General features: G+C 27.9%; 10 protein-coding genes across 11 annotated transcripts; 2 read left to right on the top strand and 8 right to left on the bottom strand.

Annotated features, from left to right (window-relative positions):
* Positions 1-2496: 2496 nt before the first annotated feature.
* OCT59_021933 (uncharacterized protein) lies at positions 2497-4995 on the bottom strand (the record flags this gene model as incomplete). Its single annotated transcript, XM_025332308.2, has 3 exons — positions 2497-3835; positions 3941-4242; positions 4326-4995. 3 exons carry the CDS (start codon positions 4993-4995, stop codon positions 2540-2542), a joined length of 2268 nt encoding a protein of 755 aa, XP_025173872.1. The 3' UTR covers positions 2497-2539.
* A 945-nt stretch (positions 4996-5940) lies between these two features.
* OCT59_021932 (uncharacterized protein) lies at positions 5941-7043 on the bottom strand. Its single transcript, XM_066146843.1, has 2 exons — positions 6711-7043; positions 5941-6618 (listed from the first exon to the last, which is right to left on the bottom strand). The coding sequence occupies exons 1-2, from the start codon at positions 6766-6768 to the stop codon at positions 6338-6340; spliced, it is 339 nt and encodes a 112-aa protein (XP_066005944.1). The 5' UTR covers positions 6769-7043; the 3' UTR covers positions 5941-6337.
* Positions 7044-10519: 3476 nt separating this feature from the next.
* On the bottom strand, positions 10520-12481 carry OCT59_021931 (uncharacterized protein; the record flags this gene model as incomplete). The annotated part of the gene is made up of 2 exons (XM_066146842.1): positions 10520-12339; positions 12437-12481. 2 exons carry the CDS (start codon positions 12479-12481, stop codon positions 10996-10998), a joined length of 1389 nt encoding a protein of 462 aa, XP_066005943.1. The 3' UTR covers positions 10520-10995.
* A 577-nt stretch (positions 12482-13058) lies between these two features.
* Positions 13059-14176, bottom strand: OCT59_021930 (uncharacterized protein; the record flags this gene model as incomplete). The annotated part of the gene is made up of 4 exons (XM_025319417.2): positions 13059-13424; positions 13512-13797; positions 13870-14024; positions 14099-14176. The coding sequence occupies 4 exons, from the start codon at positions 14174-14176 to the stop codon at positions 13059-13061; spliced, it is 885 nt and encodes a 294-aa protein (XP_025173875.2).
* A 307-nt stretch (positions 14177-14483) lies between these two features.
* OCT59_021929 (uncharacterized protein) lies at positions 14484-15769 on the top strand. Its single transcript, XM_066146841.1, has 6 exons — positions 14484-14846; positions 14928-15021; positions 15095-15129; positions 15211-15285; positions 15372-15477; positions 15548-15769. Exons 1-6 carry the CDS (start codon positions 14694-14696, stop codon positions 15616-15618), a joined length of 534 nt encoding a protein of 177 aa, XP_066005942.1. The 5' UTR covers positions 14484-14693; the 3' UTR covers positions 15619-15769.
* A 202-nt stretch (positions 15770-15971) lies between these two features.
* On the bottom strand, positions 15972-19769 carry OCT59_021928 (uncharacterized protein; the record flags this gene model as incomplete). The annotated part of the gene is made up of 4 exons (XM_066146840.1): positions 19611-19769; positions 19167-19529; positions 17977-18842; positions 15972-17892 (listed from the first exon to the last, which is right to left on the bottom strand). Exons 3-4 carry the CDS (start codon positions 18795-18797, stop codon positions 15972-15974), a joined length of 2742 nt encoding a protein of 913 aa, XP_066005941.1. The 5' UTR covers positions 18798-18842; positions 19167-19529; positions 19611-19769.
* A 108-nt stretch (positions 19770-19877) lies between these two features.
* OCT59_021927 (60S ribosomal protein uL14) lies at positions 19878-20961 on the top strand. The gene is made up of 6 exons (XM_025319420.2): positions 19878-19934; positions 20073-20084; positions 20155-20355; positions 20446-20517; positions 20579-20697; positions 20782-20961. Exons 1-6 carry the CDS (start codon positions 19922-19924, stop codon positions 20785-20787), a joined length of 423 nt encoding a protein of 140 aa, XP_025173879.1. The 5' UTR covers positions 19878-19921; the 3' UTR covers positions 20788-20961.
* OCT59_021926 (uncharacterized protein) lies at positions 20756-22070 on the bottom strand. Its single transcript, XM_025308796.2, has 4 exons — positions 22033-22070; positions 21733-21953; positions 21360-21594; positions 20756-21289 (listed from the first exon to the last, which is right to left on the bottom strand). Exons 1-4 carry the CDS (start codon positions 22033-22035, stop codon positions 21002-21004), a joined length of 747 nt encoding a protein of 248 aa, XP_025173880.2. The 5' UTR covers positions 22036-22070; the 3' UTR covers positions 20756-21001.
* A 440-nt stretch (positions 22071-22510) lies between these two features.
* On the bottom strand, positions 22511-23804 carry OCT59_021925 (uncharacterized protein). Its single transcript, XM_066146839.1, has 4 exons — positions 23783-23804; positions 23555-23706; positions 23190-23424; positions 22511-23119 (listed from the first exon to the last, which is right to left on the bottom strand). The coding sequence occupies exons 1-4, from the start codon at positions 23783-23785 to the stop codon at positions 22835-22837; spliced, it is 675 nt and encodes a 224-aa protein (XP_066005940.1). The 5' UTR covers positions 23786-23804; the 3' UTR covers positions 22511-22834.
* A 127-nt stretch (positions 23805-23931) lies between these two features.
* On the bottom strand, positions 23932-26245 carry OCT59_021924 (uncharacterized protein). Of its 2 annotated transcripts, XM_066146837.1 has the most exons (8): positions 26060-26245; positions 25838-25852; positions 25671-25713; positions 25543-25562; positions 25434-25445; positions 25040-25314; positions 24633-24973; positions 23932-24561 (listed from the first exon to the last, which is right to left on the bottom strand). In XM_066146837.1, exons 1-8 carry the CDS (start codon positions 26066-26068, stop codon positions 24503-24505), a joined length of 774 nt encoding a protein of 257 aa, XP_066005938.1. In that variant the 5' UTR covers positions 26069-26245; the 3' UTR covers positions 23932-24502. The 2 variants fall into 2 exon arrangements, with proteins under 2 accessions (XP_066005938.1, XP_066005939.1); XM_066146838.1 differs by having other exon boundaries at positions 23939-24561; positions 25671-25852.
* Positions 26246-27408: the final 1163 nt, after the last annotated feature.

Below are 27408 nucleotides of genomic sequence, written 5' to 3'. Positions count from 1 at the left end.
AAACTTTTTATATTACTTTTGCAATTTCTCTAATATCAATATTCCTTTATTTAGTTCATTATACAATTTGTTTATTAATTGTAAAATCCTTTTAAAAGGAATATTATCAAAAATCTGATTTTATTAATTTCTTTTTCAAGATTGCATTATCAACATGTATTTTTAAAATATTCTTAATTATCTTTAAAGGAAGAATGGCTAGTCTTAATAAATCAGACATTCCAAGTACTTTAAATATCATCAATGGTAAGACATTTTCATAATAAACAAATTGATTTTACAAATTCCTAATTTAGCAATATTTTTATGTTTTCATTAAAGATGGCTTCTCCAAATCCCTATAATATTTATGGATAAAAAAATCAAAAGGCTTCCAAAAAAATTGGAAGAAAACATCATCAATTTTGATTTTAATCAGAATCAAATTTTATATGCTTTAAACAATAGATGAAAATAAAATAATAACTCAAAAAAACATGTTTACTTATGTTGAATAATTTTATTACAGCTTTATTACAATTCCATATTTTGAACAGTATCTTTTAAACTAAGGAAACTTGGGCCATCAATCTTTATATCAATAATGATATCAATGTGAACTTCATCAATGCTAGGCAGGTTCTTTTTCAAAAAAAATTTTTAATACTCAATTTATTAGCGTTAGATAAAAAAAAAATAAAAGTTTCGGAATGTAATAAATAAATACAAGTTAAATTCTTTAATTTATCGACCAGGCAAAAGCAGTTAGCTGATTTAAACCAACTTTTTGCTACTAGCCAAAGCAGTAACTTAAGCTAATTACTTTTTTCGGGATAAATCTGTATTTAAGCAGGTATATATATATGTAAATAACATAGAATCAAGATAACGTTCTAAAAAAAAACCTTTATTAGAGTCAAATATATAACAAATGTAATCCGTGTTGTGAGACATAAATTATAAATAATAATATCAATATATATATATAAACTAAAAATTTCTATATTAAAAAATCGATATATATATATATTTTTAAGAATAGAAAAACATATTAAAAATCGATAAATACAGATGGTGATCAAAAGTATACGGACATTTTAATTTGCCAAAATTATGCCGATCATCACGTGATGACGTAATATAAACAATACGTCATTTAACGCCTTATATCATAATAAAAACCTCCCCAATGTTTTTTTTTTAGTAAACATTCACCAAATATGAAGCCACTCACCCCAAAAACCCGATATGCGATTATTTATGGTTATAATTGTGGACAATCGGGCCGTTTAATTGCAGAACACTTGGGGTGTAGTAAAACTGCTGTTTATGATGTACTTAAACATTTTCGTGAAACTGGCTCTTTCACACCAAAAAAAAAATCAGGTCGCCCTCCACTCTTGACTCACCAGCACGACAAGAACTCAAAGCTTTTGTTAAAGAAAATGGTGAAAATCGTCGACTTTGTTCAAAAAAGCTTGCAACTGTTTGGACAGCTCGTAAAAAGCAACCTATTTCTGTATCTACGCCTAAACCTCAAAAAGGTTGAACTAGATTGCTAGTCCTGTATTCCCCGTCATAAACCTGCAATGACAGAAGCACGTCGTCAGTCAGTCTTGAATGGGCTCTTGCACGCAGAGATTGACGACAAGAAAATGGAGAAGAGTGCTTTTTTCAGATGAAAGCACTTTTACACAATTTCAGAAAGGTCGTCAGGGAAGGGTTTGGCGTGAACCAGGAGAAGAATTGAATCCTGATTGTATTGCAGTTACCGTTAAACACAGTCCTAGCAGAATGTTTTGGGGTTGTTTCTCCTGGCGTGGGCTTGGACCAATTGTTCCGTTAAAAGGCTCAGTTACAGGTCAAACTCATGCTAAAATTATTCAAAACTATGTTGTACCTACTTTGGACGAGCATTTTCCACAGGGTAATGGAATTTTTCAAGAAGACAATGCTCCACCACATCGTTCAAAAGTCGCTATGGCCACCCGTGAAGATGCCAAAATTGTGGCTTCAATAGCCAAGACAAAGCCCCGATTTGAACCCCATAGAGAACATGTGGGCAGAAATGAAAGCAATGGTGCATCGACGTGACCCACCACCATCTAATATCAAAGTACTTGAGAAATATGTTAAAGATGCGTGGGATGATATTCCTCCAGAATATTATAAAAAATTAATTGATAGCACGCCACAGAGAATTGAGGCAGTTATTGCTGCAAATGGATATAGTATTAATTATTAATATATAATTTTTTTTTACATAAAATTAATAAAGGACAATCAGATTAATATATTTACTTAATAAATTTTATTTTTATTATATTATTTTATATGAAATTTTTATTTTAAAAAATGTCCGCATACTTTTGATCACCATCTGTATATATATTTTTTTAAGAATAGAAAAACATATTAAAAATCGATAAATATATTTTTTTAAAAAAATTTAATAATAAAAAAAAACATATTAAAAATCGATAAATATATGAATAAAAAAAAATTCATAAATTATATATAAAGAATTAACCATAAACTATATTATTATCAGTTATTAAAATTAATAAAATAATAATTCATTATATTTTGGTAATGGCCAAAGTTTATCAGAAATCAATTCTTCCAAATTATCAACTTTTATTCTAATTTCTTCCATAATGGGTAATAAATTCTTTTCGGTATATTCAGCTTGTTTATATGGGTCATCAATTTTACCAACTTCTTTAATCATAGTTGTAATTGAATCAATATATTTTTGTAAATCAATTACAATTGGTGTTGTAATTTCAATTATATTTCTTTCAGGAACTGAATGTTCTTTACTACAAACACTTTCTATTGATTTAATTCCTTCAGCTAATGATTTACGAAATTCATAAGCAATTGGAAGTATTTGAGTTTTAACTATAGCTTCAAGAGTTCTTGCTTCAATAAGTATATCTTTTGTATATTTTTCAAGTAAAATATGATGACGAGAATGAAGTTCTGATTTAGTAAATATTCCATTCTTTATAAGCATATCAGAATTAACAGGATCTAATAATTTTGTAAAAGCTTCAGGAGATTTCTTAATATTAGGTAAACCACGAGTTTCAGCTTCTTTAACCCAAGCTTCTGAATAATTATCACCTTCAAAACGAATATTTTTAGTTTTGATAATATATTTCCTTATTACAAATATTTTATCCTCATCAGTAAGAGTAGGTTTATCACCCTTTTGTTTTAAAAGAGCTTCTGTCACTTCTTGAATTGAAGAAGCGACAGCAGAATTTAATAATGTAACTGGGAATGAAGTTGATTGTTTGGATCCAACAGCACGAAATTCAAATTTGTTACCAGTAAAAGCAAAAGGTGAAGTACGATTTCTATCAGTTAAATCACGTAAAATTTCTGGAAGTGTTGAAATTTTCATATCTAATACAGTACCACCAACTTTAATACTTTCAAAATGAGGTTCTGAACTTTTAATTGCACGAGTTTCTTCAATTGCATTAAGAATTTCTGTTAAATGTTCACCCAAGAAAGCAGAAACGATACCAGGAGGTGCTTCATTAGCACCCAAACGATGATCATTAGAAGCTGATGCGATACCAGCTCTTAAAAGACCGGCATGAATATGAACAGCATTAAGAATAGCAACCAAGAATAAAAGAAACCGATAATTTGTTTCAGGTGTTGAAGTAGGGTCCAAAAGGTTTTCACCATGATTCGTAGAAAGTGACCAATTACAATGTTTTCCTGAACCATTAATACCTTTAAACGGTTTTTCATGATAAAGTACTTTAAGTTTATGATTATGAGCAACTTTATGAAGCACATCCATAGTTAAAAGGTTATGATCAACAGCGATCGTTGCCTAAAGGATTTTTAAAATTTTTTTTAATATAATTAATATAAATAAATTGAAGATTAATAAAAGAAAGGTGAATAAAATTAAAAATTAAAATATATATATATATACATCTTCAAAAATTGGGGCCATTTCAAATTGAGATGGTGCAACTTCATTATGTCTCGTTTTAACAGGGACTCCCAATTTGATTAATTCAAGTTCGGCTTCACTTATAGCTGATAAAACTCGTGTAGGCATTCTTCCAAAATAATGATCTTCCATTTGTTGATGTTTTGGAGGAAGTCTACCAACAAGAGTTCTACCAGTAATTTTTAAATCTGAACGTAAAGAATAAAGTCCACGATCTATAAGAAAAAATTCCTGTTCGACACCTAATGTAGTATAAACGTGTGTAACATGGGGGTTCTCATCTAATAATAATAAAAAAAAATGTATATTATTCGTTAATTTTATTGATCAACGGTTTTTGTAAATTTTTTGGACTAAAACATACCAGTTGGATTAGGGTTGATCAATTTCAATAATTCAACAGCAGCTTTTGATAGAGCTTCAGAAGATCTCAATAAAACAGTTTTCTCATCTAATGCTTCACCATTATATGAAATAAATATAGAAGGTATATAAAGAATGGATGTACCATGAGGACCAGGTTGAATAAACATGGGGCTCGTGGTATCCCAAACTGTATAACCACGTGCTTCAAAAGTGGAACGCATACCACCAGATGGGAAAGATGATGCATCTGGTTCAGATTGAAGAAGTTGAGATCCTGAGAATGTATCCAATTGATAAATTTCACCATTTGAATCAAAATTATTATTTATTGTTAAGAAAGAATCCTGTTTTTCTGCTGTACTTCCTGTTTGAGGTTGAAACCAATGAGTAAAATGAGTTGCACCTCTATCCATTGCCCAAATTCTTGCGGCATGAGCAACCGAATCAGTAGTATTCTTATCCATAACTTGACCACCACGCATCTGTTTAATGAATTGTTGATAAACAGGTTTTGGCAAACATTTTGCCATAGTTTTTAATGAGAAAACATTTTCACCAAAGAATTCAGAAGTATAAAGTGGTGTTCCATTTTTTTTAGGAAATTCCACAACACGGTTTGGTCTATTATAACCATCAATGATACGATTTATTCGAGCTTCTTGAGACATGATTTACGGGTAATTTTTTTTTTTTTAAAAAAAATTATGTAAAAATTTAATGTAGGATTTGGGGGAGTAAATTTATTCATCGTATAAATATATCGTATATATATATAAAAGTTTTAAAAGGATAATATACATTGATCCATATATTATTCTAATTATTATTAAAAGTTTTAATTAAATTTAGTTTTGATTATGAAATAACGCCCAACTATTTAGATTTGATCATTTATAGAATACTAAGCCTATGACAATTATATTAAGCCAATGACAATTATATGTCAACATTCTCACGCCATAAATTTTAAATTTCAATTACTATTATTATTACTATTATTTCATTATTATTTTATTATTTAAAAAAAAAATGTGATTGATCATAAGGACTCTCTTTTAATCAGAAAAGTTATTCGTTTAAATATCTCATATTTAACCATTAAAATGATAACCGAAGGGAAATCCCACTTTAGGCAGTTCATTAATTCAAACATATTCTAGTATTCTACGTAAGTCTTGAAAATCCAATTAAAATGCATCTTGCACTACCCACATCTATGAGATCTCCTATAAGTTAAGTTCTTTACTTTCTAGAAATGTATATTTCTATATTTACAACACGCCATATCCGGTTGGTCCCTAGGGAGTGCATTTATAGGTATTTCATAGTCACCTTACCTACGGGGATCGGCAATGGGCGTAACGAAACAACGAAACAAGGAAAAAATATTGTAGATATGCAAAAAGCAAAAATAAACAAAAAAAAAACTTAAAAGTTACGTTTTGATCTTCCAATTAGCACACCAATCCATTACGAAAATTTATTATTACGACCTTCGTTGTTAGAAGAAAACGGTTCAGTTCATTATGTACAGAAAGAAAAAAGTTTTTAACCAAAAATGAAAAATAAAAAAATGAAAAACAAAAAAAATACACTTATATATGTATATTGTTATGAGAAATCTAGCGGAAAAAAAAAAATTTTATTATACAAAAATTTGTTGAAAAAACCTCAAAATTATGCTAATAATTTACAGTACGATTAAAATAAAATATTATTATTTTAATGTATACCCGTATTACCCCCCCCAAAATTATACCCGCAAAAAAAAAAAAAATTATTATTAAATTATTCAAATATTGAATTTTTTTTGATTATAATTTATCCAATTGAAAAAAAAAGAAATCAATTGAATTCTTTCTAATCTAAGCCATGTTTGTGTGTCTTTGATAAAGAAAAAAAGAACGTTTTTTTCAGCTTAGCTCTAATTGAGTTTAAAATATGAAATAAGGTTATATTATGTAAAAATTATAAGTGCTCACTTCACATTTTTTTTTTCCGGGTCACCCTTTAAACATTTGGGTCATTTGGGTTACGTATATTTATATTATTTTTTATGATTTGTTTCTTTCTCCTTGTGAAAAAGAAAGCAGCAATTAAAATAACTATAATTAAAAACACTACGATTGATGCGGCAACAATAGGTCCAATTGAATCAACGAGTGTTGTACCGGGAAGTGAATTGTTTCCAGCAGGAGTTGATGTGGGTGAGGCAGCTACTGATGTAGATGTAACGAAAACTGTTGATGTTTTCTTTGGGTCTTCTTGATTTTGAGCTGAGCCCTGCACAGCTACTATAAAAAAAAAATGAATATTAGTTAGTAAAGCTCACTATATGTCTGTCTATATTCATAAATAATAGTTAATATGACTTATGACTTACCAATAGTAAAGGCAAGAAAGAGGATCAAAAATAACTTCATTTTAAAAAATTGTGACATTTTTAAAATAGGTATTGCGGAAAAGGAAAAAAAAATTTTAAAAATTTTTAAATTTTTTCTAAATTTTTCTTTTTTTTTTATTAAAAAAAAAAAAAGAAGGTTTTAAAAGAAATGTTTAAGAAAAAAAGAAAGGAAAGGAAAGGAAAATCTAAGAATGATAATAATAAATAAATATAAATTATAAGCAAAAATTTTGAGATTTTAAGTTTGAAAAGGCTATCAAAGCCTAAAAGAATTTCAAAAAAAGAAAAAAAAAAACCACTGTAAGGAAGGATGCGAGCAAACTATGCTCTTATTAATAAAATTTATCGCGAATGTTACAGATTGTGTTACAAACGAATTCCTCGTTCGGGCGAATGATTGGGTCTCATTATATAATCAAGTATGGGTTTTTTTTTATATATATAATTTGTTTACTAATTATGTATTTGAAATATACTCATGATTTTAGCCAATCAAATCAAGGAATTTCGTGCCTAAATAAAGCGTTTTGGAATACAAGTATGCATATAAGCAGAACTATAAGATTTTTTTTTTACGAGATTCAATGTAAACAAAGAATTTGAAACAATTCAACACCTGAAAACTTGAATACAAACTAAATGACAGTTTTTTATTATATTCTATAACGCCAGGCTCAGGCTCAGGGGAGAAAACTTATTTTTAGTATTACTTCAGTTCGGTAAACTTGATATTCTTTGGTATTATAATATATAATTAAATGAAATCATTTTTCGCCTTAACATTGTCATTTCCTCAGCCATCAAACAATCCGGACGAAACACGATAATAATTTTTTTCCTAATTTTGGAAAACAAACATCGATATCATATATAATTTTCTATTTTTCTAGTGCAATATAAATTTCAGTACTTTTATTTGCCATTTCAAATTAAAAAAATATATCACAATAAATAAAAGATAAATACTTTTGACAATCCATTGTTTTTCCACCCGAAATTTACATCATACGATTTTTTCTATCGGTAAGCTAGTCTATAATAAGAAGTCTTTAATTTATCAACGAATCATGGGATGAAACATGAATCATTTTAGTAATGATCATAGGCTTATGTTTTAAATAAAAAAGGTCATAACTAACGATTAATGGAATTCATTCGTCTATATAATCAAATTAAATTTATTGTTTAAAGGTTAATATTTACAAATATAGTAAATATGGTTAGTAATGATGATCATCACACATTTATATATATGACGACGGGATTTCCGTAATTCGCGAAATCTTGGCAAACGAAAAGATTTAAATTTTCATATGTACAAAAGATTAAAATTTTATAACTTTTTTAAAATAAATAAACAAAAACTCTTGAAAAATATTTTTTTATTTTAAATAATTGTGAGTAATTTTTTAATACTGTAATGTAATTAATTTTATATTACTTATGCAAGAGATAATTTTTTTATCAGAATGTGAAAATAAGTGTGAAAATATATGCGTAATATGCCCATTAAAAGATGACGCACTATATATTTTTGTTGTACATATATGATACAACAGCAATAGATACATATATACACACACAAAATGTATGAGAAAATAAAATAACATCTTTATCGGGTAAAGACTAAAGAGATAAACTGATTTACTAAAATATCAAATATCCTTGACCATTACTATAACTTAATTTTCTTTTTTCCGCTTGAAATATAATGACTTTATTCCTTTACTTTCAAATATATCGTAAGTTGTAACATAATTAAATGATTGAAATTAATTTATTTTTTTATGTAATTTTTAATTTTTTTTTCAAAATTCGAATAGTATAATTTATATATATATATATATATGTATATTTATTATACATTAACATTATATATACATTAACATTATATTATTTATAATTATATATATATATATTTTAATACATTCATATTATTTATATATATATATATATATTTTTTATACAATTTTATACATTATAACAATAATCTGATTATTCGGTTTAAATATGGTAAATCCTGTTATAGTAATTTTTGTTATTTCCGATAACCTGAAACCCATGATCGGAATTGTTACATTAATACATTTATATTCAATCAATATTAAAAGTGCATGATTCTAGAGTAAATGTCACCATTTGAACAATTTGAAACAGAACCAACACATATCAGCGTTAAACTTAAAATAGTTTTAAGTTTAAAATCTCCTAAGTTTCAGTATAAAAGATTTCAAGAACTAGATGAGAAACAGGTTAGAAGCTCGGTTTAATTTATTTTTATTATCACATTATTAGTACATTTATAAACACGATTAAAAAAAATCTTTTTTTTTTTTTGATCTTAAAAAATGTTGATCTAAATTTATCAATTATATATGTAATACATGCAATCGAAATATCGAATATACGTAAAAACGCAAAACTTTATTTCTAACCAATCAAATAAAAGCAAGTTTTTCATAAAACTTGAATGAAACGTGAAAATATAATTTTCTTTTTTTCGAAAAAGTTAATAAACCGTTTGTCATTAAGCGAAAATCCCCGAAGAAGCCGGTCAAAATACCCAAAAATGGCATGATAAATATATGTTATATGTGTACTGTTAAAATGTTAAATGCATGTACACGTGACCATAACTGGTGTGTGACATTCGGTCTTTTGATCTAGACCCCTGATAGGGTAAATGTTAATATATATAATATACATTATATATTAATCAAATGAAAATCGATTTAATCCCGTCAAAAAACAGAAAAAGAATTCCCTTTTTTTTTTTTTAAAAAAAAAAGGGTAGGAAATTAATAAATTTATTACTTTAATAATTCATTCATTTATTTATTTATTTATTATCATCATCATAAAAAAAATGTAAATCTTCCCCAAATTATGTTTGATCGTTAAATAAAAATCAATTAATTTCATTTAAAAATTATTAAAATTCTAATTATTATTAATTATTATTATTATTTTTTTTATTTTTATTTTTTTTCATTCTTTTCTTTTTTTTTTTTTCCAAAGAAATAAAAAAAAAATGAATGAAATCAAATTTAGAATTAGATTGATATATTTAATTACTTGATTGAAAAAAAAAAAAAAAAATTTTTTTTTTCTTTTTTTAAAAAACCGCAGAAAAAGGAACTTTCGATACATTTTAAAATAAACAATAAAAATAATGTTGTAAAACAAAGAAATGAAACGAATCATGCATACTCATGCCCTTATTACATACTTTAATGTTTATTATTATTATGATTTAATCAATTTCAGAAATCAAAAATTTTTATTCAATTATTTTTCAATATACAGTTATTAAAGTATTTATTTTTTTATTTATAGTATTTATATCAGATACAAATTATACACATACACATGTGCTGATTATTCAATGATTTTCCATATGTGCGTACACACTACACAATGCACATGTGCACATTTTTAAAAAAAAAGAAGGGTGCAAAATGTATACAATTTTATTTTTTTATTTGTTGTGAACTTTTAACCTAATTTCCGTTTTAATTTGTAAAAATTATATAACCTCTTTCTTTTAATGAGATCAAAAATAAACAATTTTAATTTACATAAACATAAATGTACAGATTTCCAACTTAAAGTATAGTAATACTTTAAACTTTATTATACTGATATAACGCAAAGTTTCATTCTGTCTGATCGGCATCGTCGCTAATAAACTGATGATCTTACTGTATTATATATAGTATATAATAGTATGTTTGGCGTATATACAAAGCATACAAAGCGTACAAAGCGCGAAAAAAAAAGAAAAAAACGCGTTAAAGAAACCTTATATTTATCATATTTATCATATTTATCATATTTAATATGCTTTTAAAACAATAAAAATGTAAATGATTGAAAGAATTTGAATTTGATTTAATAATGTTATATAAAAAATAATATACATTTAGGACTCTGCCCAAAAAGTTACAAAGTGATTACGTTGTTGTACATATGTCCAATCGTTGTCATCATTGTTATCGTTGTTATCATTTTTATCGTTGTTATCGTTGTAAACTTTTTTATCTTCCTTTGTCAAAAGAAAAAGAAATAAATATAAATAATATCTCAATATATATTGTAATACAATATATAAGGAGTTATTATTTTTTTTTCCTCTAAATAAAAAATGTTTAATTGTATAATTTCTATTTTAAATTTTAAAGAATCCTAACTAATGTTTTACAGGTAAATTTTATGGATTCCTAAACCTAAATCATATTTTTAATTCTCGTCTTTAATAATAAATTTAACTAGGGAGTGGTGGAAGTTTTTTATCACTACTATTGTCCTGATTATTATTATTATTATTGGTATTAAACAGTGTACTTGAACGTGATCTTGGACGAGATTGAAAATTAGGTGTAGAAATATTTCTTCGAAGTTTTTGCCAAGTAGATGAAAAATTATCACTATCATCTTTTTTATTTTCATCATTATTATTTGTCCCGGGTGAACACGGATAAGAACTTGGCATGCATCGAAATTTTTCTAGACTACTTAAATAAAGTACAGAAGAAAGTGCTGATACAGAAAAATGATTTGAACTTGTTGAATTACGACGACCTAATAACATTCTTTTGGTGATATGTGATATGGACATAGCTGATGCCATTGACATTCTTTGTTGATTATTTATTACTGTAATTGGTACCACTGGTACCGTTGATGTAGGGGTTGTTGGAATTGAAAACGTAGTTGATGTAGATGTTGTAGATGATGTGCTTGAGAATGTACTAGTGGATGTGGGAGATGATGCAGATGATTGTGATGAAAATTGTGGGGGAATAGGTGATGGAGGTGGTGAAATATAAGGTGAGGTGGTTTGTGATGTAGTTTCACTAGTTGTTTTTAATGAAGCAATGGCAGAATTCATTTTAGCACGAAGTGATCCAGAAGAAAGTGATTTTCTTAAAGAAGGTTGTTTATCAGGGGGACGAAGATAACAAAGAGAAGAGGTTGAAGAATTTAAATAATTTTCTGATGAGGAAGGTGATGATAATATTGCCATCGAATTACGCGTAAATTTTGGTAAAGAATCTTGTAACATTAAATCAAAGCAATGTTGTTGAAGTTTATCAAATAAATCGATGGTAAATGAATTTTGAGAAATTTTTTGTTTACATTGATTTAAAAGTTCTTGAGGAACGTTTAAAGGTTTAGAAGAAGTTTGAGGATCTAAATATTCATTCCATATATAATTAGCCGCAGTAATAATTTCATTATTTTTTAAAATTTCTTTCTTAAAATTTGATTGAAATTTTAATATATCCATATAAAAATCTAAATTTTCTTCACAATATCTTGAAACTAAATAATTTCTAAAATTCTCTCTTGAATTTTTATCATCAATTATTTGCATTAATCTTATTCTACCAGATTCAACATTTGTTGAAGATCTTGAATGCCCTTTAACCGAAATGGTAGATTTACGACGCTTATCCTTGTCCGTAACACTAAGTATTGCATCTTCTGGAGGTATTATTGTAGTTAAAGAAGTTGTAAGTAAACAACTTTCAAACCCTGTCTCCTCTGTTACTTGCCATTCAAAAGCAGGTAATTCTGGTATAATTTCTTGGTTTAAATTTTTTTCCTAATAAAGTAAAAATAAAAAAAAAAATGTGAGAAGAAAATTTTTTTTTTTTTTTTTTTGACATTATATAATTATTTATTATCTTTAAAATATTCACCTCTTTCTTTCTATCTTGTAAGAATTTTAAACCAAACTTTATCATTGTTATCTTCTTTAAATAGTTATTTAAATTTAAATAAACGTTTCTTTAAAAAAAAAGAGTGGAGAGAAAAAAAAAAAAAGAGAAAGTATATATTTATATATATATATATATAAAAATAATAATAATAAAAAAAAAAAAAAAAAAAGATAGTAATAAAGAAATGAAAAGGGGGATTAAAAAAGAATTTTAAAAAATTAAGAGTAAAGTTCAGGTTGTGTATTGTTATTATTGTATACGTTTGTAACTTGAAAAAAATCAAGACTACACTCTCGCGTTGATAAGTGGTGTTTTTTTTGATGTCGTGTCACTCTTTATACTTAATAAATTCAATACTTTATGTATTAAAAATTAATTGGCGGGAAAAAAATAACATAATCCGAATAATTAGGTGTAATATTTAAAAATTTGAAATTAAACACATAAGTAAATAAAAAAAATACATAAAAATTATAAAAAAAAAAATTATTATATAAAAATATCTGACAATAAAAACATTATTTCCCAATATAGGAAATGTAATTAATTATTAATTGGAACAAATAAATATAAACCGATCTACATTGTTTATTAATAGCCTTTATATAGTATTTTTATGAGAGAACAGTGTCTTAATTACTGACCATTTTACTCTTCTTTCCTTTATTTCACTTTTCCATTTGATAATTTCCTTTTCTTGATGTTCGGGGGGAATAATAAGTACACCTATTTTATTGTTACGACAACTTTCACATGTATTTTCAATTTCTTTTTCAGATTTTACTCTAATTGTTAATTTACATCCGGGACATAATATTTCTGAACTATAAATTTGTTTGTCATTAGAATTTATCTCTTTAATACATATATGAGTACCTGAAGATGGGAGATATTGATTGCAAATTTTACAATAATAAGGAAAAATCATTGGAATAGCTCGAATTTTTTGACTTATCGGATCAAGCGCCTACAATACAATACAGTCATACAAAAAAAAAAGGTTTTTAATATTTGGAACTTTTTAATTAATCAAATAAAAAAAAATGTATTTTACCGTTTCTGTAGAATGAGAAATGAATTCTCGACGAGAAATTTCTAAACATTTATCATCTTTGTGAGAATTTCTAATCATCATATGAGCCGGTGTATACCGCCAACGAGGTAAATAATTGACAAAAGGTAAATCCATACATTTTACTTTCCAATATGGACACACGTTTTCGACATGATTCATCATTTCTTGCATGCTCCCAAAAGTTGGACATTCTTTTCTTAAAGTATGAATTAACTTAAAAGGAATTTTATTTGATTCCAACCATTCCAAGTTATTACCTTTTTCACTAAAGATGATAATAAAATTCATTAAATTTAATTTAAACAATTTTTATTAAAATTTACTCACGTAATAATACCTTTGTAGTACTTGTAATTTGGCTATTTCTTTTAGTGAGAGAGGACAATTTGAATCAACCAATGATAACGAATATTCATTACTTTCTGTAATACAAATAAATGAAAGATATGAAGAGCATGTGTATCTTCTTTTTGGACATACGATTTGATGATCCTAAGAAAAATTAAAGAATTCGTTTACATTTTTACATTTTTATAATGCAGTATATAATTTTTTTTTTTACTAACCTGCCAGTCTTGCTTCGATATTGATTGTGTACAAATACATATTACATCATTTTTACCATTTTCATCGCAATCTACCATTTTAATATATTATATTAAAAAAAATAAAAAATAAAAAATAAAAATAAAGAAAAAAAATTTAAAATATTTACACTGTAAATATTTAAAATTTTTGGAAAAAAGAAATACTCTCTGCATATATATATATATATATATTTATTTATAAATGTAGATCATGTGTCACCGATCACATACTATTATCAGTTTTATTGGCCTCTCGTAAAAATCAATTAAAACTTTATTCATCAGATTATCTATCAGTAAAAAAAAAAAAATGGTATCATAACATTTAATTTAATGACGAAACGTGATTTAAATCTTTTTCGGAGAAAAAAATTAAAAAATATTGAAATTTTTTTTTCAAATCTCAAAACATTGAAAAAAGGATTTATATGTTGTTCATGGAGGAATATTTTTTTTTTTATACATAACATACATAACAAAATTTTAAGCTACACCGTAAAGTTGTGTCACTAAAAATCGATAGTGTAACAAAAAGTCTCGTACTACACAGATCAAAAGAATTCCTAATAAAAAAATGGGAAAATTCAGACCTGATAAAAAACCATTCAAGTTCTCAACTATAGAAGAAATTAATATGTCGGCCTCAACTTCAGCTAAACAACCAACTATAGAGTTAAGTGACTTGGATATAACTCAATTAGTTGAAATTAAGAAACAATTAGAAGAGGTAACAGAAGATCATATAATTCTAATTGTTTTTTTTTTTTTGGTTTCGCGTTTTAGCGTTTTAATTTAATGCTTTTGCTAGGAATTAGCACATTTGACAGCTTCGTATGAAAAACTTAAACAAGCTCAAACTCGTTTTCAAGATTGTATAGATAGTGTAAAAACTATTAAAGAAGGTAAGGCAGTTTAATGAATATTTTTCAAAATCAATTTCATTATCAATCTTCAAATTTTTCTTTTATTTTATAGGAAAAGATATTCTTCTTGTTCCGTTAACACAATCGATATCCTTTTTATTTTTATAATTAAAAAATTTCTTTTTTGTTTTGATTAAATGTTTATTTTCTCTTTAACGAAACAAATACCTTTATGTACCAGGAGAATTGGTTGATACTGATAAAGTAATGGTAGATGTTGGAACAGGCTATTATGTTGAAAAGGTTATTATGTTGTCTTCATCACTATTGTTAAATTTAACTTAATTTAATTTATAATAACATATTAACTATATTATTACTTTAAAAAGAATTCGGTCGATGCTATAAATTTTTATTCTGATAAAGTCGAGTATGTAAAAAAGAATGTTGAAACTTTACGACAAACAATTTTAACTAAACAGAGCAATTTAAGATGTAAGATCATCATCATTAATATTCATCTTTTTATGTGTATTATATTTATTCATACCTTTCCTATTTTTAGCAACAATTGATATTATGCAATATAAGATTTCTCAAGGAGCTCAAGGAGCTTCAAGTTCTCAAACTAAATAAATCTTTATTAATTAATTATCGAATAGTGTGGTTTGTATTTTTAAGAAAGTGCAATTTGTTAAATAAAGAAACAGTGATGTTATTATTAAATATATAAAAAAATATATATATATTACTAAATTTCATAAGAATTAAATATCTGTTCATGATAAAAAGATTCATCCTTTTATTATTAAAGAGAATATGTACATCACGTGATTCAACCAAACGCGCGACAAATTTACGCGCTTTTTTTTTTTCTGATAAAAATTTTATAATAATAGTCTGTGTAAAAACAAAAAATTTTCATAAAACTACAATAAAAAAAAAATTGTCTTGATTGTACTCAAAAAATTTATAAAAATTTATCCATCTTATTTTAAAGAGGGTTCAACGTTATCTTGCCAAATAGGAATTTCAATTTCAATTATTAATTTAGCTTGGTGGTCACCATATGTAACTTCTAAACTGATATCATCTTTTTCTTCCGTTCTCCGTAAGTGATCATTTGGACGATATGTAAGAGTATTTAGTAAAGCATTAACGTCCTTTTTCGTTGAATTATTAATTGTAAGAGAACTTTCACTCCAATCTCCACCATGTAAATTAAAAGATAATTTTCCATTTAAGGCCTTCGCTTTTATCGTTGTTTGATTTACTATTGGAGGTCCACCACGTATAAATATTAAATTTAAACCTTGAAATTGCCCATTTAAAGATCCTGTATATTGATCCACTTCTTTTACTGTAGTTGAGGACACAAATCGATATTTCTTTGGTCCTTCCAAGACGAATGGATATGATGGATTACTAAAATTTGGTTTCCCGCCTGCTATTAATGGAGCCGATGCGTGAGGAACATCTAAAGAAAATGTCTTTAATAATAAACTAATTACACTGCCATTTTCAATAAATTGATAGTTAGTCGATCTTCCGAACAAATGTATATTCCAGGATGATTCTCCTATTTTTTGAAATTCTTTTTGAGCAATTGGATCAGATCTCAAAAGTTTGTCAATATGAATATAATTTCGTGGGCAAAGAATATGATTAGGTAAAATTATGAGTCCATGTCTTTCAAGAACTTCTCGATATTCTTTAACATAAACTGTTATTGCTCGAGAACCAATACAGTTGAAACATGATGGAGAATAACTAGGAGATAAAGCTTGTTCCATTATCTCTCTAAACATAGACCAACCTTTTTTAAACCTCATAACTCCGGGCACAAGATATGTGCCATCTTTATCTAACGTCCATTCAAAATCTGAAGAAATACTCGAAGAATCCGACCCAATGAATTCAATGTTTGTATCTGGTGGGGCTCGTACCCAAAGAGCATCAATATCCATATAAACACCACCGTACTTATATAATAACAAATATCGCATATAATCAGTTAAATGATAAGAAAAGAACTGATTATTTTCCAACTTATTCCAATCATTAAGCCAGTTTTTGGAATTCTGGCCAAGAAACCATTGTCGTTCCAACATCAATTCCTTATTAAATTTAATCACATGAATTATATAACCTTGATTTTGATATTCCAAGAAAAAATCTTGTGGTAAAGTTGTTGTTAAGACGAAAACAATAGCTTTAGGAGTATGAACCCAAATAAGCTCTATAGCTTTGTAATGACGTTCTTGGAAAGTAGATGGATCTGTTGTCCAACATACCCAATGTAATAAATACCACTGATTTGTCCGAGAATATACTGAAGAATGCTGTGAAAGAAGACCTGGGATTATCCACCTATCTTCCTCACTTCCCATTGTGACATTCATGGGATCATCAAATACGGACACGGGGTATTTAGGATTATCAATGATCAAAGTTGTCTGATTAAGTAAAGTTATGCCTTTTACATCATCACAATCAAAGTTCAAATCTTTCCAGTGATTTTCTCGTCCCCAACAAGGATAACACAATGCACAAAAACGTTGTTTAAATCCTTCACACATCCTTCTGTGATTTATAACATTCTCATACATGTCTTTCATAATTTGACCACCTTCAAAATCTTCACCAAAACGTTTGGCAATCATATCATCTTCGCAAACATCAGTTTGTTGAATACGTCGATCATGAATTGGCTTAATATTGTAAGGAAAAAGCCATATACCTAAATTTTGGTCATCATTCTTTATAAAAAGACGGGGTGTATCAGTTACAAGCAGAGAGATTATATCACGTGATAATATATAAAATGCTCCTGCTGTAAATGGTGGAAATACAGGAAGTTTATAACCAACAGCTGTATTTTTAATTTCTGCGTTACGAGTCGGAATATTCCTAAGTAAGTAAATAAATAATACATTCTTGGAACATAGATAATTTCAATCGGTTAAACAATAAAAAAGGGTTGATAACACATACCAATAACTAAGACCTTTCCAATAATATTTTTTATCAGGACCTAATTCTTCCAATTCGTGAGATAAAATGTCCATACGTACGAATATATCATCGTTTGCTTTCACAATATAATCAAAGGCATATTTATTGGACCATTCAAATCCCTTATAAACCTTACGACTTAAATTATCTTGTGAATCAGAAGTAGGTACAATAATTATGTCCCCATATCTTTTTGATTCATCGAGAAGTTTTTGTCCCATGTTCATTTGTGCTTTAGATGATGGAGCATCTCCTAGAATAAACCGATAAGCTATTGAAATTTTCTTTGAATTTTGAGGAAATAATGTTGCAGAAGTATCACGGAATGTTTGTCTTTTCTTATATCCACTTTCCGTCCATGATGATAATACGATCATTATTACTTTGACGTTTGAATCTGAACGAATATCATTAAGATTCAAATTAGTGTTCAATTTGTAAGTTGTAAGTCCAAGATTGGAATTATAACGGATTCTTGATTGCTGTTCAAGAAGAAAAATCATCGTAATAAATGTAAATATTGCAAGAGGTATAACTATATAACGAAATATTTCTCTCACTATCAATTGTCTTATTTTTTCAGGTTCATCAGCTTTCTGATATTTCGTGGTTGAAGTAAAGAGCCATTGAATTGTGTTGCATACGGCTAAAACAACGCTACAAATCATCCAAGCCCAAATTGGCTCATCTGGACCATAATGTGTTATTACAAAAGCTGTAATAACCCAATTAATAGCTTGTAATGAAATTAAACGGATTATCGCGCTGCTGACTTCATAATAAAAGAGCCATCGGCGCATGAGACCATCCGCAAGCCAATAACTCCAAAGACCGGCCAAAAGACACTAAAAATGTTAGCGTAAAAAAAAGGAACCGAAATATTAAATCGGTCAAATATATAATGTTCTTAGGGGTATACAACAAGATTTTTATTGGTAATTCATCAAATCACCCAACAATCTTAGCAGATTAATTGCAAATTTCAGTTATTTTGTAATATCCGATGAAGATCCATTATAACTGAGAGTCCAATCGATTAAATCTGATTTATTTCATAAACCTTGAAATAATCTCAAATAATAAACACAATATGAAATCTTATATTAATACATTATTAAATTAATTAATATATATATAAATTAATTGAAATGCATCTACTCCACAATTACCCATCTTGCTAAAAATACACTTGATAATGATCTCAAAATTTGAAGAATAAAAGATTTCGAAAACTTGTTTTATTAGATTTAAACTGATACATGCAATTCTCATCAGAATCAACCATAAAATATAAAATACTTATGTAGTATTAGACTACTTACCCATATGGAACCTAACCAGTAATCCAACTCGGTGCTTCTTAATTCCAAAAAGCCATCTGCGTCACGTTCATTAACATAATTCGCATATGAAATACATGAAAAAAAACTATAGGTGGCAGGTACTATACTAAGGCCTCTGAGGAAAAAGAGTGGTAGGTAAAATCTGCGAGGTATTCCAATTGGACGAGGTCGAAATGACGGAAGGTGTGACTACTTTGACAAAAAAATAATTCGAAAAATGGTTTGCAAAATTCTATTTCTTTAAAATAATTTAAGATATGCTATAATTACCATCATAATTGAAAAAAAAAATAGATCGCGTTTTTGGATCTATTGTAATATTGTTATAATTTGCCCGTCAATCGATAATCGATTAGGACATAAACTATAGAAGCTTAAAAATCGCGCGAATAATAAAATAAGTTTTTTTTCAAAGAAATCTTTTAATTCAAAAAAAGTAACGAATAGTTGTATAATATCTTATATATCGATATGCTTGTAGATCTTTTCACGTGAAATCTTTGCGGCATTTAAGAAAATATTTTTTTTGGATTGGATGAGACTTCCTCTTTACCCAACCAATACCTTTTGAATAAGTCAAAATGTCTAAGAGAGGTGAAACAATTTTTTATACTTTTAAAGTTTTTGATCATTCAACTGTTCATTTCTTAGACAGTTTTAAAATTCTTATTACTTTGAGAAATTAATATTATTTAAACATTTTTTTATCACTACGATAATTAATTTTTATAGGACGTGGTGGGGGTAAGTATTGATTTTTATATTTTTAAACAATTTTTTCCTTTAATTTTATTTAAATGTTTCTTTCATATAGCTTCTGGTAATAAGTTTCGAATGACTTTGGGTCTTCCGGTTGGTGCAGTCATGAATTGTGCTGATAACTCCGGAGCCAAAAATCTGTACGTTATCTCAGTCAAGGGTATCCATGGTCGATTAAACAGATTACCTGCAGCTGGTGTTGGTGACATGGTTATGGCAACTGTTAAGAAAGGCAAACCAGATTTGAGGAAAAAAGGTTAATTTTTAAAATATTTAGTATATTCCTCATTAAGATCATTTTTATTGTGAGGCTTAATTAAATTAACTAATTGTACGTTATCTACAGTTATGCCCGCTGTAGTGATTCGTCAAAGGAAACCTTGGCGTAGGAAAGACGGCGTCTTCCTTTATTTCGAAGGTATATAAATTAATTTTATGAATTTTTTTTTCTCTATATAATTAATAAATCAAATTTTTAGATAACGCTGGAGTCATTGTGAACCCCAAAGGAGAAATGAAAGGTTCTGCTATCACTGGACCGGTAGGAAAAGAATGTGCAGATCTTTGGCCACGTATTGCTTCTTCTTCGGGAACTGTGGTAAATATTATATCAGGTTTTTTAACTTAATCCATAATTATATATTATCTATTGACTTGTATTCAACTTTTTCTTTTAATAAAGGTATAAAATCAATAAAACTTTTTATAATAATGATTCTAATTAAAAATTTTACAATATAATATGAAATATATTCGGTTTTTTTTCTATTTTCAATTAAAATTTTGATATTATAATGTTTAAATTTCAAAAATTACTACAAATTATAAATATATATATTGCTTCTTTTAGTTTTATAATACAGCTCATGCTTGAAATTATTATTTCCAAATTTAACAACTATTTAACCAAAAAACCTTCCAAGCCCAGCTGAAAACAATTTTCCAACCATACTCGGATTTGAAGTAGCTGCTCTAGTTGCAAAACTTGCAGCCCATTTCTTTTTGGCATCTTTATCACATTGGGTGTAACCAACAACATTAGCCATATTTAAGATTATAGCAACAATTACAATTAAAAGCCATTCTGGATTAAATAACGTAAGAAATGCTAAAAATAGCCAAATTACTAATGCAACATAAAGCGAAATCCAAAATATACGCGAATCAATGGGGTTTACAGGTCTTGAAGGCTAAAAAGAATTCGAAGTTAGCTCAATATTGTTATATACTTAAATATTGGATTATTAAAGAAAAACTCACGTCTCTACTTTCAAATACCCAAGCATTTGTTCCATCAGGTTGAATATCATTCCACCATCTTAATCCTACCAGCAACCTTCCAGTCACATTTTTAACAGTCCAAAAATCAAATGACAGCAATAAAACACAAATGATAAAAATTAAAGAAAAATTTGTGGTGAATAGACGACCAAAAAGGTATATAGCTATAGCTCCAGTACGAAATAACAAATGGAATGCTAAAGCAACTGGATGACTATAAATATTAAAACCAATATAAAGTATATTAAAATAAAGAAATAATTGATTGAGATAAATTTACACATCTCTATTTCTTTAATTAAAACAAATATATTACAGGAATATTACACGGTCTATTTTATCACAAACCTACCTGGATTCTTTCCAGATGCTCTGAGTTTGGGTATTAGATTGGGTTTGTGTATTAGATTGGGTTTGTGTATTAGATTGAGTTTGTGTATTAGATTGAGTTTGTGTGCTTTGAGGTGTTATGTTTTCATTAGCATTTGTTTCTTGAACAGCTTCTATATCTGGTTCTAAAGTTTCAGTACCAGCAAATGGAGCGGCTTCAGACAGTAAATTAGCTCGTGCTTCCTTTAAACGAAATAAAAAAGCTGTTATAACATGAAAGATCTGACGCGTAAATATTATAATTTCGAAGTTGAACACGTACCATTATAAAGAAAAGTTGGCTATCAGAATTCTACTTTTCCATTAAAAGTCATTTATAGGTAGTACTTTTATATTATTTAGGTATCACAACATGCACAATTTTAGGTTTCGAAATTTCGCCTCGTTATATCAAAGTAATAATTTAAATCACTTCTGCTAAGATGGCCATCTGGCAGGTTGTTAATATAACACGAATTAGATCACGTGATCTCAAGCAGATCCTCGAAAATCAATATTGATTGACAGATAAGATAAAAATCTTAAAATTTCTCCGAGGTGGAATTTTTCACTATCACTAAATTATTATATTTATTAATCATTACAATTCTAATCATGCTGATTAAATGTCGGTGATATGGTGATGGCCACAAACCAAACTAGAATTAAGGAAAAAGTATTTGTCTTCATTATTGATCATCAATGTGTGAAACTTTAGTCAATACCTGGTTCTTTAATCCATAATTGTTAAATTATGTTTTCAACTTTCGCTTTTAATAAAAATAAAGATATAAAACAGAAGGAATAATTTAAAGATTTTAAAATATATTCATTATCTATTTTCAATATTTAAATTGGATTTTTATTTTTTACTCACCCACCAAAATGCAGTATGTGTCCTAACCTAACAACCCTAAACTCTGTAACTTCGCAGTTCGAGAGGTGCATTTTGTGCAGGATGCGTAAAATACAAATTCTCTTTTAATGTTTGTTTTAATTATAAATTATATAATACGTTTTACCTTTTTTAACGTCTCAATAATAAAAATCATACTCAAAATTATTATTCCAAAATTAATAACTAATTAACCAAAAAATCTTCCAATTCCGGCTGAAAACAACCTTCCAAACATATTTGGATTTGTAGCTGCTCTAGCTGCAAAGCCCGTAGCCCATTTCTTTTTAGCATCTTTATCGCACTGGGTGTAGCCGACAACATTAGCCATATTTAAGGTTATAGCAATAGCTACAATTATAAGCCATGTTGGTTCAAATATCGTGAAAAATGCTAAAAATAGCCAAATTACTAATGTAGCATAAAGTGAAATCCAAAATATACGTGAATCCATGGGGTTTACAGGTCTTGAAGGCTAAAAAGAACACGAAATTAGCTCAATATTGTGATATACTTAAATATTGGGATTATAAAAGGAAACTCACGTCTCTACTTTCAAATACCCAGGCATTTGTTCCATCAGGTTGAATATCATTCCACCATCTTAATCCTACCAGCAACCTTCCAGTCACATTTTTAACAGTCCAAAAATCAAATGACAATAACAAAACACAAATGATGAAGATGAATGTGTTACGTTCGGTAAACAATTTACCAAAAAGGTATATAGCTATAGCCCCCGTACGAAATAATAAATGGAATACTAAGGCTACTGGATGACTAAATATTGAAACAGATATAAAATATATTAAGTAAAGAATTGATAAATTTACACCTGTATTAATTTAAGGTTTAAATGCTAAGCTATAAAATATAGTATTATAATAATCTATTAATTATTTAACTTTACCTGGATTGTTCCCAAATGCTTTGAGTTTGAGTTTGTGTGTTTTGAGCTGTTCTGCTACCCCTTGCATTTGTTTGAGTAGCTTCTATATCTGGTTCTAAAGTTTCAGTACCAGCAAATGGAGCGGCTCCTGACAATAAACCAGCTCGTGATTCCTTCAAACGTAATAAAAGCTGTTACAACATGATAAAATCTGACGCGCTTTTATATAATCTCGAAGTAAACACGTACCATTATAAAAGTAAAGTCAGTTATTCGTTAAGTAATTTTATAGGTAGTACTTATATATCCATTTAGTATTACAATAAGCCTCGGATATGTCACACGATCGTTAAATCGAAACGTGAAACGTGGACGAATTTCATTATATTTTTTAGTTCATTTAATTAATAAAAGTTTTTCGCTCGAACTATAAAAAATGTTTATAAACAAATTTTTTATTCCACATGTTTTATCCTTTGATTTATAAATACAGTTTACATAACAAAAGCATCATCTCGTTCCATATACTATTTCTTTATCATTTTCCACCGCACCCAATATACATCGAAGAACATTTTAATTGATAAATAAAGTTTTTCTTTGTATTGTTATTCCGTTTTTTTAGGCTTTCTTGTATTTAATAAAAGGTAATATTGTATTATATAATAAAATAGGGAGGGTAGAGGGAAAGATGAAACAGAATAAAATTCACCAAAAAAAGGACTCCTTGAAAGCAACACACTACCACCACACCCCTGTAACAAACAGACCGCCCGAAATGGAATTCCCAAACACAGACCATAAAAACCATCAAAAGAACCAAACACATAGAAAACGAACTTGCAATAAACAAACGAAAAAAAAATAAAAAAAAACTTGATCACGCTTAATGTAAATATGAGGGAAACCTGATTTTTATATATATGAAGTGTGAAATATATATTTTTTAATAAAATTAACTAACTATTGCTACTTAGATTCTTCAGCTTCAACTTCTTGTTTAGCTTCTTCCGGTTTTTCACCCTCTGCTGTAAATTCGAAAAAAATATTTAGACTACACAGTTTTTCACATTTATTATTTATAAACAAACAAACTCACCATCTTGCAAGTCTGAAGTCCAAAGGGTCAAGTTATCTCTAAGTAGTTGCATAATTAATGTGCTATCTTTATACGATTCTTCACTTAAAGTATCGAGTTCAGCAATAGCATCATCAAATGCCTGTTTTGCAAGATGACAAGCGCGATCAGGTGAATTGAGAATCTCGTAGTAGAAAACTGAAAAGTTTAATGCAAGTCCAAGACGAATAGGATGAGTTGGAGCAAGGTCAGTTTGGGCGATATCTGTTGCGTGTTTATAAGCTTCGTGAGCCTGGGTGGCGGCTTCTTTTCGTCTTTCACCCGAAGCAAATTCAGCGAGATATCGGTGATAATCACCTTTCCTGTAATACAACATTAGGTTAAAACAACAAAATTAATTTTTTATAAATTATTATAAATTCACTTACATTTTATAATAAAAGACTTTAGATTCACCGGCTTCAGCAGATGGAATCAAATGCTCGTCCAATACGGCAAGGATATCCGAGCATACTTCTGAAAGTTCGGTTTCAACTTTTTGACGGTAAGCTTTGATCTTCTGAACTTGGGTTTCATTACCCTTATTTTCTTCCTTTTGTTCGATAGATGAAATAATTCTCCAAGACGCTCGACGGGCACCAATTACATTCTTATAAGCGACTGAGAGGAGATTGCGTTCTTCTACAGTAAGTTCTACTCCAAGCTAGTAATAATATATCATCGATGACAATTTGTACAATAATTCATAAATTATGATTCGAATAATAATAAGTAATGATAAAAAAATAATTATGTATTGTTCTGTAAAATTTTGAAAAATACCTTTGCAACATCCTATAATTTAAGCAAGTATTGAATAATATTTAGTCAAATGAATTTTTTTTTTAAAAAAAAAAATAAATTAAAAATAATATATTTCTTGGATAAATACCTTCATATAAGATACCATTTCTGATCAATCGGATTCAATTGTGCAATTGTGCAAGTGTAGGTTTTAGATAAATTTAAATTAAAAAAGTAAAAAATATTCAAATTTCAAAAATAAAAATAAAATATTACCATCATAACGTTCGGCTTGCTCAGCGAGCTTAGCCATATAAACCTTTTTGTTGGAGGTCAACAACAAGTAAAAATCAAACAATTTTTTGTCACATTTTCCTTGAAATAATTATACAAACAAATAATAATAGTAATAATTAAGATTAAAGCTCTACGCGGTCAAATACCTGGTTCTCGCGTTCCTAAAGAAAAAATATGAAGAATGACCGTGTTTAGAAAGTGCAATGATATAATATCAAGAAAACAAATGCATAGTATTTATGGGAGGTTATGTTTATATTATCTAACTTTTTTAAAGACACAACTAAATAGCAACCCATCCAAAAAACGATCACTAACTCTTACGAAATTCAAGAAACGCGCAGTAAAGTATAAGATTCAAAACTTACGTGAGACATCTTTTATTAGGTTGTGTGTTGGTAGTAGGGAGCAAAGGAGTTCTCTTTAGTTTTGGGAAGAATAGGTTTTAGGCAAAGCTAGCAGATGCGGCGATGGTAGAACGGGAACACTTAGAGGCCGGAGCAATGTACCGTTTGACCAGATACGAAAAAAAAAGTCGCCTTGCAATTAGGCTCTTGAGTAATGTGAGTGTGCTACCTGCTATACGGTGATGCAAAAACTGATCTAGGGTACTAAATGTTGGTGGCATCCGTTGTGGCATGAGTAATGTGGCATTTCAAAATCTCCGCAGGAACACAAATCATAGTAGGCCCCTATTGCACAATTATAAAATTATAAAAAAGTAGGGTCAAATGCCGAAGTCAAAGAAAAAAGGGGGTAGATCGTGGAGGCGTGGGGCGTTTGTGCTAATTTGTGCTAATTTATCATAAATTTGATTGGTTTTCATTTCTTAACTTACTATTCCAAAATTAAAATTTTTTTTTCACTTATTCATTAGGGTTACAATTAACCGAAATGTTTATTTAATAAATGATCAGTTCGAGACTTTGAGGGGATTCAAACAAACATTGTTGGGGTTAATTTGTGGAGTATTGTGTATCACTCTTGTGTAGCTTATCGAAACATCTTTGTCCTACATATGCATGTGCTATACCGAACCAATCATATTTTATTTGCCATAATTGGAATAGTTTATTAAATTTGTTTGAAATTCTTCACACAACAGGTGGTAGTATAAAAAAAATACCGGCGGAATAAATACCGGATTTTATAAATTACCGATTACATAAATTTTTGTTAAACAAACTATAAAATAATGTTTAAAATCTGAAAGAATTTAATATTATTAACAATAAAATTTTCATATTTTGTAAGTTCTTTACTAATTACCAATTTGCATAATCAAATACTTTTATACTTACCTTACAAAAGTAAAAACAAAGTAAAGTACGGTATACAAGATAGAAGGCCTATTTAAAAAGCATTATAAAAAGAGCTGCCCTCTTATGGATAGGATCAACCTCCATATCAAGTTCTTATTGACGGTAGCTTGTCGAGACAATTTTCAAAAATTTAGCATATTACTACCAAATTGGAATCATACAAAGTGTTTCATATTTTCCAATTATTGTTTTTAATTTTTGCTACTTTATTAAAAGATAATTTAGTTTTGTTTTTTAAACTAGATTTATTTTCTATATATTTTTTTTCTTTACAAAATAAAGCTATATATATAAATACTATTAGACGTAGAATGAACAAAATGTTAATTATAATTCAATTATTAACTTGAAAATAAAAAATTAATTTTTATCTTAAGTTTTGAAATTTTTAGAAT

Source organism: Rhizophagus irregularis, chromosome 30 (assembly GCF_026210795.1).
Source record: "Rhizophagus irregularis chromosome 30, complete sequence".
NCBI classification, from domain to species: Eukaryota; Fungi; Glomeromycota; class Glomeromycetes; order Glomerales; family Glomeraceae; genus Rhizophagus; species Rhizophagus irregularis.
Note: the sequence above shows the minus strand (reverse complement) of the source record. Positions and strands in the feature narration are given on the sequence as shown.

Excerpts from the sequence above, each read along its gene's own strand:
- OCT59_021927 (XM_025319420.2), top strand. Across the intron at positions 20,356-20,445 it reads ACCAGATTTGAGGAAAAAAG|TTATGCCCGCTGTAGTGATT; the intron begins GTTAATTTTTAA and ends CGTTATCTACAG. Across the intron at positions 20,518-20,578 it reads CGTCTTCCTTTATTTCGAAG|ATAACGCTGGAGTCATTGTG; the intron begins GTATATAAATTA and ends TCAAATTTTTAG.
- OCT59_021932 (XM_066146843.1), bottom strand. The coding sequence starts at position 6,768 with ATGTCACAATTTTTTAAAATGAAGTTATTTTTGATCCTCTTTCTTGCC. Across the intron at positions 6,619-6,710 it reads CTTTCTTGCCTTTACTATTG|CTGTGCAGGGCTCAGCTCAA; the intron begins GTAAGTCATAAG and ends TTTTTATAGTAG.
- OCT59_021925 (XM_066146839.1), bottom strand. Across the intron at positions 23,425-23,554 it reads AGCATTTGGGAACAATCCAG|TCATCCAGTAGCCTTAGTAT; the intron begins GTAAAGTTAAAT and ends TTCAATATTTAG. Across the intron at positions 23,120-23,189 it reads GGGTATTTGAAAGTAGAGAC|CCTTCAAGACCTGTAAACCC; the intron begins GTGAGTTTCCTT and ends TGTTCTTTTTAG.
- OCT59_021924 (XM_066146837.1), bottom strand. Across the intron at positions 25,563-25,670 it reads GCAAGCCGAACGTTATGATG|AAATGGTATCTTATATGAAG; the intron begins GTAATATTTTAT and ends CCGATTGATCAG. Across the intron at positions 24,974-25,039 it reads AAAGTCTTTTATTATAAAAT|GAAAGGTGATTATCACCGAT; the intron begins GTAAGTGAATTT and ends GTTGTATTACAG.
- OCT59_021929 (XM_066146841.1), top strand. The coding sequence starts at position 14,694 with ATGGGAAAATTCAGACCTGATAAAAAACCATTCAAGTTCTCAACTATA. Across the intron at positions 14,847-14,927 it reads TTAAGAAACAATTAGAAGAG|GAATTAGCACATTTGACAGC; the intron begins GTAACAGAAGAT and ends TGCTTTTGCTAG. Across the intron at positions 15,478-15,547 it reads TAAACAGAGCAATTTAAGAT|CAACAATTGATATTATGCAA; the intron begins GTAAGATCATCA and ends TCCTATTTTTAG.
- OCT59_021926 (XM_025308796.2), bottom strand. Across the intron at positions 21,595-21,732 it reads AGCATCTGGAAAGAATCCAG|TCATCCAGTTGCTTTAGCAT; the intron begins GTAGGTTTGTGA and ends TAATATTTATAG. Across the intron at positions 21,290-21,359 it reads GGGTATTTGAAAGTAGAGAC|CCTTCAAGACCTGTAAACCC; the intron begins GTGAGTTTTTCT and ends AATTCTTTTTAG.